We start from the raw sequence: 17,898 nt of genomic DNA on the forward strand, positions 1-17,898 counted from the left end.
GACTTAGAAGCTACTCACTTGTGCAAGAAAAGCAACCACATCATCCAAGTCTTTCTCATATTCATTTGGTTTGAATTGAAAAATTTGAAGTAATGACTGGTAATGACGGTACTGCTGAAGAAACTGCAATAAATTTTACACAATTAGTTATATATATATATATATATATATATATATATAGAGAGAGAGAGAGAGAGAGAGAGAGAGAGAGAGAGAGAGAGAGAGAGAGAGAGAGAGAGAGAGATACACATACCTAATTTTTAAATATTACACTTACATCTAGTCACTGTATTTACATAACTATGACAGTTCAAAAGAAAGGTTTTGATTGTAATATTTTGATGTCTACATTACAGGGCCTCTGGCCTGATGTATATTTGACCTGCACTATAGTAAACTTGGAACAAGTTTTTAGTGGATCATTTACTATAGATAATTCTTTTAGGACAGCAATATATCTATAGGACTTAGGTTGGGATTTTTCTGCAGTTTGCTATATAGTGAGTGCATCTGTTACAGTGGTTAGATGTATTAAAGGAACATTTGTAGTAGACATATATTATTTTTTAATGGCTGACACATATACAGAAAACGAGAATTTATTTAATTCTAATATATTTCATCCCTATGTTACAAGGATATCATCAGAGAAAGATCAACTGACAACATTCAAAACATGAATCACAGCATAAATCACGTAACACCTGCTTACTTATGTAATCAAAGCAGTTAAGATCTGGAAGATGTTGTAAAGATTCAAAAGTTTCAAAACACAGACAATCAAATTTAAATATATTCAAGTGAAGAATCTTGGTTTGATTCCAAAAAACTGTGCCTAGAGTCAATGGCATGGTAAGCAAAGCCAGACTTTTCAGGGGTTTTTTTTTTTTTTTTAATATCTTGATTCACACATGAAAGGTCACAAGACCTATAGCATATTGGTGATATTGTTGGCAAGAGGAAAAGAAGAAAGGAGAAATCTGTTCATGTTTTTTTAAGCAGCTCAAGGCTATATTATCTGTGGAAAACAGAGTGGAAACGACTGTTCCAAAAAACAGAAGTAGATAGAATGAAAGAGGAGGCAGAGAAGTTGGTTCGGCAAGTTTCAAGCTGGACTGTAAATGGGTGTTGGTTAGCAGCAGCTCCTGCTCTTAAGATTCTGAAGGAAAGTAGAGGAACAGCAATGGCCAGACATTACAGCACCATCTGTAAAAGTATCTGTAAACTGAATGTCTATGAGAAAAGGATTGAAGTGGAGATGTGAGAGAGAGGGATCATTAATTAAGGCTTGACTGCCATTTGGACAGAAGGTGAGTTTGCAGCATTTAGCCCTTTCAAAATCTGATATGGATTTGTTGATTCTTTTACATTGTCAGCTGCAATATAGATGGAATGAGCTGCTGGAGTTTTGGTTTTGACAAAACTCCAGCAGCTCATGATCAGTCTTACCAAGGTTTGGAAGGTGATTGGGGATTTCAGGTGGAATGAGAGATGAGGGCCTTCATTCCTAATGAGGTGAGGATGATCTCTGTTATTCAGTCTGAGCAAGTGTTTGAATCAGGACAACTGAAGCAGTATCATGGAAAGGAGAAGTCATGAAGGTTGTCCCCATTTTGAATACTTGTAGTGCCAAATAAATACACAAGACTGAGAACTGGAGGGTAAAGGAAAAGGAGACATGAGGTTGTGGTCTCAGTTACCAAGAGGAGAAGTGGCATCTGCAGGAAGAGAAGCTTGTTAAGAAGAGATCAAGTGTTGACAGATTGGAGGGGTGTGTCAGGTATTTAGGTAGGGAAATTGACAATCTGTATTAGGTCACTGCTAATGACAAACACCTCAGCATCCCTGCCTGTTTGATCAGTGAGACTGGAGAAGGGAAGCCAATTTGAGTTGTGGATGCTGAAGTCTCCAAGAAGAATGACCTCGTTATTATGGTATTTTGAGTATAGAAAATTGAGATTTAGAGAGAAAGAGAGTGAGAGAGTTGAAGAGGTTAGAGTAGTTATCAGACTTTGGAAACTAACAGAGACAGCAAATGAAAGTGATAAGTTGGTTTGGTAGAGAAAATTTGAATCAAAGCAGATCAAATAGGTTTTTTTGATCTGTTTTGGCTGATTCAAGGTTTGCAATTTCTGATATGGAATATCAAATCTGATGAATGGACATGGTTCCACCTGTTCAAAATAACGTCAGCACGAATAGGGCCTGTTACGTTGTGGTTTTTCTTTAAATCTATATTACTATTATCCCCTCTTGTGCCAACTAAGAATGAAATCTCCAGTCTCTCTCTGGGGCGTCTCCTTTTCGAAGTCTGACAAATTTGTTTGTTCCAGCTGCGCCAGTCAGAATCCTAGGACAGAAGAATTCTTGCTCAGAGAAACTTTTCCAGAGTTCTAACAGCTAATTAAATTTGTTAAATATATATAACGTCTGTAGAGATCTCAGTTTGCAGTCATAGCCCTCTCCATTCTAATTATTCTATACCTTCCCCTTATGCATAGGTTCAAACTTTTATGAGTGATAAATTAGTCTCGTGCTCAAGCAAAACTCAGGCTTACATAGTAAAACATGTTCATTAAAGATCTAATGAGTTTACAATTAGGTTTAAACATGTCAAAAGCTTATCACAATACCTATACTAAATCAACTGACAATCATAAATGAACACTATTTAATGAACATAACTCATATCCTCTGGTCAATTAAAACACACTTAGCATGGGAAATTACAAGTTTACAATTTTAACTTCAAAAGCTAACACAGACCCCACCACATTAATTAGGTGTCACAGAAGAACTTAAGTCATCCGATTACCAGTCCAATGGAGCTAACAAGTTACAATGCATATAAGTCATTCAAAAGGTTCTCTAGGCAATTGTCCATTTGTCTTCCAACTAGAAATTGATTCACCCTTCTCCTCCAATGCTAACTGTTAATAATATAAGAGAATTCTGTACATTACCACTGCCGCATGAGGTTACCATGTCCCCTTCATCTGTCCTTTACAGTTAGATACTTTACTGCTTTAGTGGGTTGCGTCCACATGGAGGTCACTTCGCTCGTCCTGTACAACCATTTTCTGCACTCTGCTGGGCAAGCGCTTGTCTCGCTGGTCACCATCATCAGACTGCCCGTCTCCCTAGAGGAACTCTCCATTGTCTCATTCCGGTGGCACTTCTACCAATGGCCCGAGACGGTGGATACCGTCATCTCGCATACAGCTCGCCAGTCAGCAACGGGGAGAAACCAGCCATCCGAAGTCATAGAATTCCCTTCTGCTGGTCAGCATCGTGGGTCCGAAAGAAAACAGGAACAGAAAAAAACGGGGGGGGGGGGGGGGGGGTTGAAACCTGCGCGAACCTGCATTTTATTATCCCTTGTTGTGCCCTCTTTTTTGTTGTAGAAGTTTCTCATGGTGCCTTCCTATTGGTCCTTAAGTTGTTTAGTCACAACTCTTCTCCTCAAGAGCACTCTTTTCGGGAAACGCAAGTTCAATTCGCTTTCCATGAATACCTTTGCTTCGGGTGTTACACTTACCATGGGTAACTCACATGCAACCTTTGGACCTTCGTTTACATTGACATACATTTTGCATAGAATATTTTTTCTTACTAGTGTTTTCAAACAACAATATTTCTATCTAGAAAGACAAATTCCTCCTTTTTTTTGTACTTCATTTTAAGGTAATTCAATTATGTTCTCTATTAACAATTTGTTTCTTTACTAATAGTACAAGTATTTCTTGGTTATTATTGTATTCTTGTTAAATCTTGAAATGAATGATCCTTTTGATGAAAGGTCCTTATTCAAGATCTAACAGGGCACTTGACAATCTCTCCTTGCCCCTGATGCCTATCAGGTGCCCTGTTCTCTGTGCATTCAGGTCTTTTCCAATGAAAGGGTGCAATATCCTGTCATTCTTCCAACTGCCCTATAGAAGCACAACTAGATGAATAACAGAACTGGAAGAATTATGTTTTAATCTGATTTAATTTCTTTAAGACTATCCCAGTATGCAAAAAAATCTTTAGACCATTATTATTATTCTCGTTTGGGATTTGAACTTATCTTTCTGGTCAAAGAACATCATTACTGACTAAACTATAGAGGCTTCAATGTTGAAATCTAGTTGTAGCACTACTACTACTAATAATAATAATGGTCTAAAGATTTTTTTTTTTCTGCGCTCTAATAAAAGAGAATAACTTGAAATTCTGGTATGGTTTTAATATCTCAAATGACAATATGAGAATATAAAATGATTAAGGTAAGGGTGATTTTTAATTTTTTCATCCTATGGAGAAATCGAAAGAGTTAAAATACTTTAAGATAGCTCCTATACACAGTATCAGCTTGAAAAAAGAGGAATGCAGAACATTTTGTGAACAACATCAGATTACAATACAATATAACATGAATTTTTATAACTGGAAATCTCTTCTCAGTATCATCACAAGTCTAGCTCCCCAACCTTTGAGATTAATAAAGATTAAAAGTGGCTGAAACTTAATGCAAGGCAATACTCTTGTTGGAGTAGCCCAGGTTTTATATTATAGGATAATAACCTTAGAGGATACTAACTGCAGTGAGGTCAACTGTACTCAGTATATGAAAAACTTTAGCAATATTTCCCAAACCCTTTGGATGTTTTTTTGTCCCAATCAACATTTAGGAATGTGAACAGTAAGCTTGAAATCACAGGAGAAATCACTCTTTATTACTGAATTCTGAAATTCAAACTTTTAAGATTAAGTAATAAAGGTGCTGTAATTTCAAACTTGCTGTTCACATTCCTATATGAGAGGCTAATTATGAAGATATTTCATGTGCAAAAGTTCATGTTATTTGCTTAGGCTAGATAAAATCTGAATAAAAATAAGAATGTAATTTTTTGAGAAATACATTTTTTTTAATTAATACAAAAATGTTGTGAAATACAAAGAAAAACTAGGAACTTACCTCATCTTTATAAGATGATGGGTCTCGTTTAATTAAATTTTGAAGTTGTGGAAGATTATTAGGAAGTTGGTTATTCACTCTCTTTTTCATTTTTTATAAGCTAAACAAAAAATGAAATGGAGAGTAGGGACTCAAAATTGTTTATATCCAACACAGATGTTGAAATCTGTAAAAAATAATATTGTGATTAGTTGACATCAAAATTATTATATGCAATTAATTTATTACAAGCAAAATTTAGAATTGCTCTTTTACATGTTTAACCACTGTTAGATAAATTACAAGTTTTAAATGTAAGCCAATGGTGAGTAAGATGGTACTCACCATTAGTTGAAATCCCCATTATATTATGTGGAAATGATAGGGATTTTTTCCTCCTGGACTCTTCAGTTTTCATGGAATTAACTAAGTTTCTATGAAGTCAAGTTACTTACTGTGATAGGCCACTGATTCTAACATGTAAAGGGAAAGATGATCATTCAGGGTTATTTCTACCATTTTTTTTTTCATTAATAGGCTTGTGTTTACCATTTCTTGTTCACATATTTTACCATAGAGTTATAAAGAACTTTATGGTAAAAACTCTTTTCAAACTCAGCTAAGATATTTTTACTGCAAAAATCAGTATGATAATTATGTGACATCGCCAAACAATCCAAGAATTCATTGCAGCAGGGCACTTCAAGTCCACTACACACACCTAACTGTCTACCCTACTACTAAATTCTCCTACTACACACAACTACCATCAACACCGTCTACTGACCACCAACAACATTTTTTGTTTGCAAATTGTATGTTTTGATGGCTGATTTACCTGTATGCTGGATGAAAAACCCTGCTACTTCCATATGAGATCAGCTAACTCACCTTCACATGAAAAAGCCCATATAAAAATTCTTCTTGTAATGATGAAAATCAAACCCTGGCCTTTTCCAATCAAAGGGTGCAATTATTATTGTTGTTATTATTGTTCCGGGCAACTCCAAGGAGTCGAGAGACTCAGCGAGGGAGGCCCTAACATCATGTCAAGAACAACTATTCGACATTGACACAGTATCTATCATACCTTGCCTTGAACTCATTTACGGTTCGTAGCACCCACAACAGACTCTGGAAGCTTATTCCACTCAATCACCACTCTCCAAGTAAAAAACCTAGCTCTAACATCCTTGTCAACCAGGCTCTTGCCCAGCTTCCATGCATGGCCTCTAGTCCTCCCACCACCAGTCATATTTTCAAAAATATTTTCTGGATCAATCTTATAGAAACCCTTCAGTAATTTGAATGTCTCAATCATATCACCCCTCCTTCGCCTATCGTCCAATCTCTGCAACCCACTAATCTTCAACCTATTCTCATGAGGTTCATTCCACAGACCTGCTATCATCTTGGTCACTCGTCTCTGGATCCTCTCCACTTCCTCCCCATCACGAAGAAACCCTGGTGCCCATAACTGGGCACAGTAGTCCAGATGGGGTTTTATGAAGGCTCGATACAGAGGAACAACAACTTGTTTGTCTCTGCATGTTAAAGTATTTTTCAGAAGCCAAGTGATTTGATGAGCTGATTTAGTCACTTTTGCAATGTGCCCCCTAAACTTCAATTCCCTATCCACCAACACTCCCAAATCCCTGGTCTCATCAATCTCCTGGAGTACGGTTCCACCAATGCGATATACTGCTGCTATTCTTTTCACCCCAAAGTGCATAACCTTACACTTTGCCACTTTAAATTGACATCCATTTTTCCTAGCCCAGTCCTCCAAACTATCCAAATCATCCTGTAAAATTTTGACATCCTGTGCACTCACAATTGCTCTACCCAACTTTGCATCATCAGCAAACATGTGAACACATCCTCTCAAATCCTATATCATTGATGAACAAATTGAAAAGCAGTGGTCCAAGAACAGAGCCCTGTGGCACACCATTAGTCACAAGCCGTCTTTTAGACTCCACTCCTGAATAAACCACTCTCTGGTATCTCTCCTTCAACCACCCTCCTATCCATCTCACCAACCCTATATCTATCCCCATCTGCTCCAGTTTACTGATTAGGGTTCCATGTGGTATCCTGTCAAAGGCCTTGGCAAGGTCCAGTAGTATCACTGTAAACCCATTACCCCTATCGAGTTCAGCCGTCACTGTGTTATAAAACGTGAGCAAGTTACTGAGGCATGATCTACCCTTCACAAAACCATGTTGTCCCCCATACAATATCCCATTTTCATCTATCCAATCCTGTATTCTTTTCTTGACTAATTTCTCTAAGACCTTGACAATGATTCCTGATATGCTAATCGGTCGGTAATTTACAACAGCAGTCTTGGAACCACCTTTATGCAGTGGAACTATTTTCCCCTCTTTCCACCCCCTCGGCACTAACCCAGACCTGAGACTCAAATTAAACAAAATGGTCAAGGGTACTGACAATTCTTTAGCTGCTTCTCGTACGACACGAGCTGGTATACCATCCAATCCCACAGATGTATTGACATTGAGGTTATGCAATAGACTACTCACCTCCACTTCATTCACCACAATTCCCGTATAATCTACTGGTTTATTCGTTTCTGCAATGTCACCACCTGGATGATATACACTTGCAAAGTGCTCACTTAGTAACTCAACTATATCAACTGATTCAGTTACCTCCCTACCATCGGCATTCTTTAAAATCATTCTGCCATGTACATTTTTCCATTTACTTGCTACATATAGAAAAAACTATTTAGGATTCTCTTTAGCCTGCATGGCCAATGTTCTTTCGTAATCCTTTTTTGCTTTTTTTACCACACTCGTTACCCTTCTGGCCTGCGCTTTATACTGTTCATGTGCCTGACAGTCACCTTTCTCCTTAAATTCCCTCCATAGTTGTTTCTTTTTTTGCAGCTCAAGCTTAATGGTGTTATTCATCCATTTAACCCCTACTTGATTTATTATTCGGACTCTAGGTATACAGTCAGCCATTGCTTCATGCAAACACTTCTTAACTGCCTCCCATGCACTATCAACTTCTGGTCCTTGCAGTTGTACATGCCATGGCACTGAACCCATCAAACTCCTAAGCTTCTCATACTTTCCACCCCGATAATAACATATGTACCCTGTCTTAATTGTAAATTCCACACCTTTAGCCACCTCCCAAGTCAAGACCCTATGATCACTCTCACCAATTGGTGGCAACGTGGTCATATTATTTGTTACAGCCAAATCCTCAGATGTAATTACTAGGTCATTACATGCTGTCGCAGATAGTTATCCCTTAATAACCGCATAAAATCCAATTCCTTCCTCCCGTGTGTCCTCTCCTCACTCCAATCAATGCGACCATAGTTGAAATTTCCCATAATAATTACCCTCCTTCCACTCATTTCTTCTATTTGCTTGTGCATACTGTCACCACCATCTTTTCCATCACCTGGTCTATAGCAGCACCCAATTGTATATTTAGTTCTGCTAGCCACAATCTCACACCAAATGGCCTCAAATGTGCTCTTTTCTCTATCCTGCAATTCAACTTCTATTCTCCTTGGCTGCAGCTCATCAGCTATTAACAATACTTCTTCCCCCATTTTATTCTCCCTGTCATTCCTGAACACACTATACCCATCACATTCAATCCCACTAGCTATATCATCTACAGTCAGTCATGTTTCACTAATACCAATAACCTGTGGTCTGGAAGTGCCAACCATGGCCAAAAACGCTTCCTTCTTGTTCCTAATACTTCTAGCATTAGTGTAGATGAATTTAAGACCCCCATTATCCCCAACCCTACCTTGATGCCTTATATTAACTATCCCACTCTGATTTGTTGTCCTTATTTGCTCGGGCATATTATATTCATTCATACATTCAACTGCCTCCCTAAGGACTGTATATCTACCCCCCCTCCACTTAATAAATCTAGTTTCCCTGAATTTGCACATCCACTACATTCAGCAACACTTTCTCAAGTCTCCTTACACAACCATTCAAATGCAAGCCATCCATCTTATAATAGATCCTTTCGCCCATCGAACTCACTCCACAAATTCCACACCACTTGTCATACATAACCCACGCATAAAGTTATTCGCAATTATGGCCCTCCTTTTAAACATTTCACGGTCATACCGTGGCAAAAGACTAATCATTCTAACTCTCTCACTCTTTTCTTTTGCTACCTCAAACAATTCATTCAGGTCTTCTATCATTTCCATTTTATCTCCTTTCAAATCATTTGTACCTGCCACAACAATCATTTCTTTCACCCTTTCCTTTTGCTCTCTAACAGACTCAGTTACATCCTTTATGATCGCACCAGGTTGGTACGATTTTGTCAAATCCTCTCCTAACACACCTCGTACTAATGAGTCTCCATACAGCACTCTATCCTTCATTTTGTTCATGTTCACACTCATATGCCTATTTTTCCTGTCATACTTTTTATTATTGGCTGGTTCATTCAGTCGACTTTTGCTCATACGCTCTAGCTGATGTTTTACCCTTTGTATCGCACCATTCAACAATGCGATCTCACTCATTGCATCTATCTCATCTTTTTTATTCTCTGTAACACCATTAATACCATCATTCACATTTTCTATATTCACACTCTCACAATTCTCTGGTACAACCTTACCATTTCTTGTCATATCCCTATTTTCTTCATTCTGAAGTTTGACAAAAATATCACACTCACGATCCGAAATACACTTCAATTCCTCATTCTCCTTACATTTTCTGCACACATTCACTCCTTTATTATCATCTAACCACACTCCGCAAAGCGTACATTTTGCAGATAGTACACTGAATCATCTCCTTTACATTACCGTTCTTGAAAGAAGACGGCAAACCATCATTACTGGCCACCATTTTCCTTTGTACTGGAGCCATACTTTCTAGTATTTTATCTAATTATAAATTATAAACACCAAAAACACACAAACAGACGCACTAAGATACGCAAGGCAAACAAAACTACGCAATATTAAAGTAAATTTATCAACGATAACTGAAAATAATGCTTATCTCATCAGGAGATTTCATGAACACTACATACTACGAATCCCTCTAGCGGCGACTTCTAACAATATGTTGTCATTCTTCCAACTGGACTATAGAGGTGCTTAATATATTTTAATGGGTTATTCATTATAGCACCACATTTAAAAGACTTAAGAATTTCAACAAAATTCATTATTATTCTGTCCATATCCTCCTCTCAGTTCACCTTCTGATTATCTTCATAAAGGAGTAGAGGAAATGTAAAAAAATTTTAAATTATAGCTGTGTATATTTTGTTGTTTTGCTTATGCTGAAAGCGAACATCATTGCACAGCAATGCACAAGCTCTAATTGACAATGATGGATCATCGTCAGTATCCATCAAAGTTGGATACTGACCGATGACAGAGGAAGATGCATGCATCGCTTCTGGATATTTTCCTCATTTATCATAGAAATAGGTGCGACAGATGTATTCTTTACCTGCAATGTCAATACCTGATATTTCTAGGAAGAATGTGCAGAATTCATAATAAGCATGGCAGTAACCACAAAATACATTAAGAAGAATCGCATATTTTATCATGGAAGCGAAAATTTTAAATCTGATTGAAAATATTTTCATCATCATCAAATTCCTGACATGTACCCTCAAGCAGTGTACAGGATATGATAGTACTACATGAAAAATTTACATCATTACTAACTTCCTATCTACAATTCTCCTCCAAATCAGTCTATTACTTGTCAAGACTCCAATATTATCATTATCAGATTTTATATTTCTATCATCTAAGGCACATTGTACTGTATCAATCCACCTATATCTTGGTCTTCCTCTGGGTCGTTTTCCTACCAACCTGGCAGAGAACACTTGTTTTGCTAATCTTTCCTCGCCCATTTTGTTTAAGTGACCATACTAACACACTCCTAGATGCCGAAAATCTCAAGTTCTTTCCTAATATCCTCATTTTTAATATGATATTGCCATTGATGCCATCTGTTCATGCCTCTAATCTTTCTCAGGACTCTCATATCTGCAGTCCCTAGTCTTTGGTCAAGTGTTTTTACTTCTGACCCAGCTCTCAGATCCATAAGTTAAAACTGGTTTGAACACTGTCTTGTATAGCTAATTTAGCATTCCGACTAATTTCTCTCTTATTCCATATGAATTTATTCAATTGGCTTCCCACCATACCAGCTTTGCTGATTCTGTTGTCTATTTCTATATTTAATTTACCATCTTCACTAAAAATCATGCCTAAGTAGCTGAAATGTTTTACTTATTCCACAGGTGACACGTTCACAACACAGTTGACATTTTCAACAATTGTACCTATTTTCATTGTCTTCATACCATATCTAATACAACAGTTATTCAATTTAGTTAGGGAATCTTGCAAACTAGTAACGGATTTATTCAGAAATATAACATCGTCCGCATAAAGCAAAGAGCTGACATTAACATCTCCAATTCTGATATCATGTTTAATACCACTTTCCTTAATAATCTGATCCATATAGATAATGAATAACAGAGGGGATAATGTACATCCTTGTTTCACACCATATTTAACATTAAACCATCTTCCTGTACATTCTTCAATTCTAACTGCCGACTTACAACTCAAATAAAGACTAAGTATTGCTTGATATAATGCCCCATTGACACATATAACTGTAGTATTGAATAGCTTCTCTCTTGGCACCTTGTCATATGCCATTTCCAGATCGACAAAACTTAAATACAGATCTTTGTTATATTCCCATGCTTTCTCGACTATTTGTCGTAAAGTGAAGATCTGATCCTGACAGCCTCTATTTGGTCTGAATCCAGCTTGTTCTTCACCAACTTTTCTTCCACAATTCTTCTCAACTGTTTCTCAAGTATACTTGCATAGATATTGCCAGGAACACTCAGTAGGGAAATACCTCTGTAATTCTCACATTCAGTTTTATTTTCCTTTTTATATATGGGCACTATTAGAGCTCTACTCCAATCATCGGGAATTCATCCCTCTGTCCAGGCTTTCTGAACTATGCAGTTCAGCCCACTGTAAGACTCTTATATCACCATACTTCAGCATTTCTGGTCGAATATCATCTACTCCTGCTGCCTTTCCACATTTCAAGCCTTTGATGGCTTTTTCTACTTCAAGTATGGATATGTATTCCTGACTGTATGCTTGCTATCACTGCTTGTTTCATTTAGCAATTTTTCGAAGTAATTACTCCATACTTCAAGGATATCTTTTTTTCTCCTGTTTTCATGTCACCTTTATCATCTCTAACTCCTTTTACAGCCCTCTTTCCTCCATTTCTAAGCTTCTTCAACAACCTCCAGAATACCTTACCACCTTCTTGATATTTATTTTCTATGTTCTTGCCAAAGTCCTCCCATGACTATTGTTTAGCTAGTTTTACACAATGTTTCGCTTTCTTACATTTGTCTCTGTATTCTCTAAGAGCAAAAGCTGACTTATTAGCCAGGAACTTTTGATATGATTTCTTCTTTTCCTTCACTGCCTCTTTAACTTCCTGTGTCCACCATGGAGTCCTGATTTTTCTATCCTTGCAGACAACCTCACCACATGCCTCTCTGGCTGAATCAATCAGGGTTTTCTTCAAGGTTTGCCATTGAATCTCCAAGGTTTGGTTCCTGTTCTCAAACTCTTTCATTTTTTCTTCAATAATCTTTGTGTATGTTTTAATATTTTCAAAATATTTTCATTATATCATAAATGTGGCAAATGCTGATAACCATATTATCGATCATTCTCATTGTATGAAACAGTAGCTTTCTTTCTTAAGAGTTTTATGTACCATCTGCAAATATCAGATAAACTTGCTTTAGACAGCTTCCTAGCTCAAAGTCAGCTCATAAATATAAACTCACATGTACACCACAGTTAAAATTATTTATTGTACAAATATTTATGTATCATCTTATGTATTGTAAAACATCATCAGTGTAAATGAACAACAGTGATGAAGAAATTTGAACATAAAAACAGTAAAGTATGTGTTACATTAGACTACTTCCATACATGCAGTTGTGTGTAAAGATAAAACTATTAGTCTAAAAAAAAATACAGTTGAGAATAACAATTATTAGAATTAAGGTTCAGTTGGTGAGATAGGGCTTCAGTATGTTTCTTGAATAAATGTTCATATTTATACATAAATTAGTGTAAAAGTTGGATATCATTCCATCAGATGGCATGGCTAGTGTTGTCAATTCTGTGTTGTGCTAGGCCAGACTTATGAGAATTGATAAGCTGGATATGGTCTTGATGTTCAGAAATATATTTTTTAACTGATCATCCTGTGTTTCCATAATAAGACAAGTTGCATGAACATGAAATTTAGTAAACATAGGACAGCATTATTGGTGAAAGTTTGTCCTTAAGAGAAAGTATAAGAGATTGTAAATTTGGCTTGAAGGTAGTGATGAGTTTGTATTGCCTTAAAAACAATCTTTGCAATACATTCAAAAATGTCCTTAATATAAGATACAGGGATGGGCTATTAATTACTTTCTGTGCTATTCTTGGATTGTTTTTTTTAATAGTTTCTAATTCTTGTTGGAGAGATTCTTAGGAGAAACAAATTTTGTGTACTCTAGACTGAAGAATTTCACAATACCATACTTTTGAGATGGATGATAGACAGATGCATTGTGAAGATAGTAACCTGTAAAAGTGTTTTTTCTATAAACAGAATGCTGAAAATGATCCATCAGGTTCCCATTATATATATATATACACACACATTCAAAACAGAAATCCCACTTAATAATTTTTTCTCTAATGTAAATTTAATTCAAAGATGAATATAAATTGTTAATTTTTTTGCAGAAATGAATGCGATTCCAAATAGCAAAAAAGGCATTTATACATAGCCAAACAGACAGTTTTGGGTCATGAAAGAGAGAGAGAGAAGATTCTTTCTTTCAGGCATGCCAGATAAAAATTAGCCATGTCAGGTGCAAGTGGTGAGCCCACCACAGTAACTTCAACTTGTTCGAATAGCTTATCCTTGTATGTGAAAACCAGATGTGATTGTGAATTCAATAAGTCTACAATACTGATGGAAATTCTGGAACTTAAAATTCTATTGTCTCAATATGAGGAATATTCATAAAGGTTGGGAAATTGCTATCTCAACTGCATTAGGTGTTTTTTTTTTTTAAGCCCGATCTATTGTTTTTATTCTAAGTAACCCCAATTGCATGTATATAGGGGATTCTAGCATAATGCATGTGGCTTACTGTTTCTTTTGTTGAAATTTCGTCACTGTTGTTCTTCATTTACACTGATGATGTCTTATGATACACAAGACTAAATATTTATGCAATAAAAAGTTTTTACTGTGGTATATTTTATAATTATGATTATAAAATTTTATATTTATTATAAAATATATATTATAAAAATTATAATTACAAAACAATTATAATTATTTTATAATTATGATAGCCGCAGAGGTCTTATTACAAAAAAAAAAAGTTCTCATTTTAAGTGGAACACTTAAAATGAACTAACTCGTTAGAAATTACTAGATCATATACAGCACAAAGGAATAGCTTATTATAACTGAAGATTTGCTACAGTGAATTTAATAGCATTAACGGTATGGAAATTTTACAGAGAATTTTTGTTTGTTACAATAAGCAAGTTCATTTGACAGAGATAATTTAACTTCGTTGACAGCGATAATTTGAGATTAACAATGAATATAGATAAAAATTGCATGCTGATTTACTTTACAAGAGCTCTGACTAATTTTGGGCACTTAAAACTTAATAAGACAGATCAACAAGTTCCACCATGAGATGGCGGAACTTGTTGAGCCATCTTTCTTACTCTCATAAATCAGTAGACCATTCTAAAACAGAGTTTCAACATGTCATTATATTTTCATTAATGGAGTGTAATATTAATCACTTGTACATATTCCTTCATTTATAAAAGTGATGTAATGTAATAGCTATTTATTTTACATCTTGATTAATATGAATAATGTACTTTATAATTTTATCTTTTACTTCAAAGAAGTATAAGGCATAATTGAATTTTACTTACAAAAAACATTTTGGTCATGTGACCTTATGTAGAAATTTATACAGCTGTAAAAGCATTCCAAGAAGTACCAATCATTCATTACATCATGGTGTGGGGGTCAACAACAGAATCAACAAAGCTGGTATGGTAGGAAGTCAACTGAATAAATTTATATGGAATAAGAGAGAAATTTGCCAAAACACTAAATTAGCTGTATACAAGACAGTGTTCAAACCAATTTTAACTTTTGGATCTGAGAAATGGGTCAGAAGCAAAACACTTGACCAAAGCCTAGAGACCACAGATATGAGAGTCCTGAGAAAAATTAAGGGCATGAATAGATGACATCAATGGCAATATCTTATTAAAAACGAGGATATTAGGAAAGAACTTGACATTGTCAGCATCCAGGAATGTGTTAGCAGAGCTAATCTCAGGTGGTATGGTCACTTAAACGGAATGGGAAAGGAAAGGTTAGCAAAACAAGTGTTCTTTGCCAGGTTGGTAGGAAAAAAGACCCACAGGAAGACCAAGATATTGGTGGATTGATACAATAAAAAGTGCCTTAGAAGACAGAAATATAAGATCTGATAATATTAGAGTCTTTGACAGGTAACAGACTGTGGGAGAAAATTGTAGATAGGAAGTTAGTAATGATGTAAATTTTTCATCATGTAGTACTATCATATCCTGTATACCCCTTGATGGTATATACCAGGAATTTGATGATGATGATGGTGTGGGGATAAGGGGAGGTTCAAAAGGTACAGCAAATTTTCTTCCCATTTTATGCAAGTTTTAATTCATTCCATAATTTTTGAAAATTATTTCATTACCATGTAAAATTTTAGATTTTAATTAGTACAAATTGTGAATGTAAAATGACAATGAGATGACCAATTTTCATGTTTATGCATTTCAACACTCCCTTGGGCTACAGTTATCCTTATATAATGTCATTACCTTCCCATTCAGATTCAAAACCTGGGAACCCATATCTTCACAATCATTCCAGGGGAGGCTATTTCTTCAGTCATTCCTGCACTCACACTCATTTGTCCCATTACAAATTGATTGTTTCCTCTTTAATATTTCTAGTTTCATTGATTTTGCACTTCCATATTCTCATTGAACACTTTCTCCAATCATCTAATTCCCAAACCATTCAAGTGCAGTCTATCAAACATATATCAAATCACCTATGTCACGAATTATTTGTCATAATAGTTTTACTCTTTAAATCACAGGTAAATAGACAGTGCATTCAAAACACAAGGGTGCTCCATAGAAAAATAAGCATGCTATGTTGTTATTATTGCACTCTCCATGGAGTCGGAAGGCTCATCGTGTATTAAAATTGATTTCTTTAAACTGCACTTCATTAGAAGAAAAAGGTTTGGTGACAGGTGTTTAGTAAATTTGGGTATGCTTTGCATGCTAATCTTCGTGTTAGACAGTGGTATGTCTATTATTATTACTTTACCTCCAAGGAGTCGAGGACTCTTCATAACAAAAAAAATCTCGCGAAGTAAGGGCCCATCAGAATCTAATGAAGGTTTGTGAGCATAAAGTTTTTATGAGCTCCGAAAGTAAAGGCACGCATATACTCCATAACCAAAAAATTTAAATTCGGGAGCTAAAATGTAGAATATATCAACACTATAAATAGTGAACGAAATGTTTCAAAACACTTCGGTTAGTATAGAATCAGCAATATCGAAAAATTCTGTTATCAGCATTTCAAGCCTCTTATTTGTTTTCTGAAAATCAACTAAATATTTTACACTACATTACTATTGAAACATACCTTCAGGACTACTTAGGATACTACAAAATTCCAACACGTGTGTTTACAGCGCACGCATGTTCGCCATCTATCGATATGGTTATCGTGTCAAGAAATAGATGGCTGGAAGGAGAACTATGATATGAAAGTTAGGAATTATTATTATTATTATTAAAGGTATTATTATTATAGATATTATTATTATATTATATAATAATAATAATAATATTATTATAGAGCCTTAGTAGCTTTTTTTGCTACAGTCAAAAATACATATTTAATCCCTCATTAGGAGGGATCAACCGGTCCTAATGGGCGTTCGAGGAACGGGAGGGGGGAACCCTACACGAATAAAATAAATAAAAATTATTATTATTATAGATATTAAGAGCCTGTGTAACTCAGTGGATGTGGCGTTTGCAGACCAATGCGCTTGACAAAGAAGACAAAGAAGTCTTCCTTCCGCACGAAGGAAGACTTCTTGGTTTCGAATCTAGTCGGCGACTAGAAGAAATTTCTCTAAGCCTTTTTTCGACCGGTTCCCGAGTTAGTCGATCTCTGGTACAGGCAAGTGGGTTTTTTCTTCCCGTAAACTCAAGAAAATCGACCGTAAAACCCACATTATTTCAGACATTAAATACGAGTGTTAGGGTTAGGGACCACGAGATGGCGGAACTTGTTGAGCCGTCTCTCTTCACTGTGTGCCGCTTAATTAGTGATAGCCATGGGCCAGCTATCTCTGATTGGGTACCGGACTACCAGTGGAGACTGAACTGCCCACCCAGTCTACAAAAGTTAGATAGGGCTAAAAAAAAAAAAAGCCTCGCCCACTCCCTATATACGGAAATAAAAAGGGGTTAGCTGATTTAATAATAATAATAATAATAATAATAATAATAATAATAATAATAATAATAATAATAATAATAATAATAATAATAATAATAATAATAATAAAATTATTATTATATTATTATATTATTATTATAAAGCCTCAGTAGCTCAGTCGGCATAGACGAAGCTCTTTGGTCTGAAAGACCTGGGTTCAATTCCCGTCAGTGACGTGAGGAACCATTATTTGTTCTCTTTCGA

At 35.8% G+C, this 17,898-nt stretch overlaps 1 protein-coding gene across 1 annotated transcript in view; it reads right to left on the reverse strand.

Moving 5' to 3' along the window:
* Mys45A (SDA1 domain containing protein Mys45A) overlaps positions 1-16,892 on the reverse strand; it is a 203,423-nt gene extending 186,531 nt beyond the window's left edge. The window contains exons 1-3 of the mRNA XM_090393262.1: positions 16,828-16,892; positions 4,961-5,126; positions 19-123 (exon numbers count right to left, since the gene is read on the reverse strand). Coding sequence (XP_090249388.1) covers positions 19-123; positions 4,961-5,050 — 195 coding nt within the window. The 5' untranslated portion in view covers positions 5,051-5,126; positions 16,828-16,892. The remainder of the gene's footprint in view (positions 1-18; positions 124-4,960; positions 5,127-16,827) is intronic.
* Positions 16,893-17,898: the final 1,006 nt, after the last annotated feature.

This window comes from Typopeltis vanoorti, chromosome 5 (assembly GCF_054136105.1).
Source record: "Typopeltis vanoorti isolate ZY-2024b chromosome 5, IOZ_Tvanoo_1.0, whole genome shotgun sequence".
In the NCBI taxonomy this organism is placed as follows: Eukaryota; Metazoa; Arthropoda; class Arachnida; order Uropygi; family Thelyphonidae; genus Typopeltis; species Typopeltis vanoorti.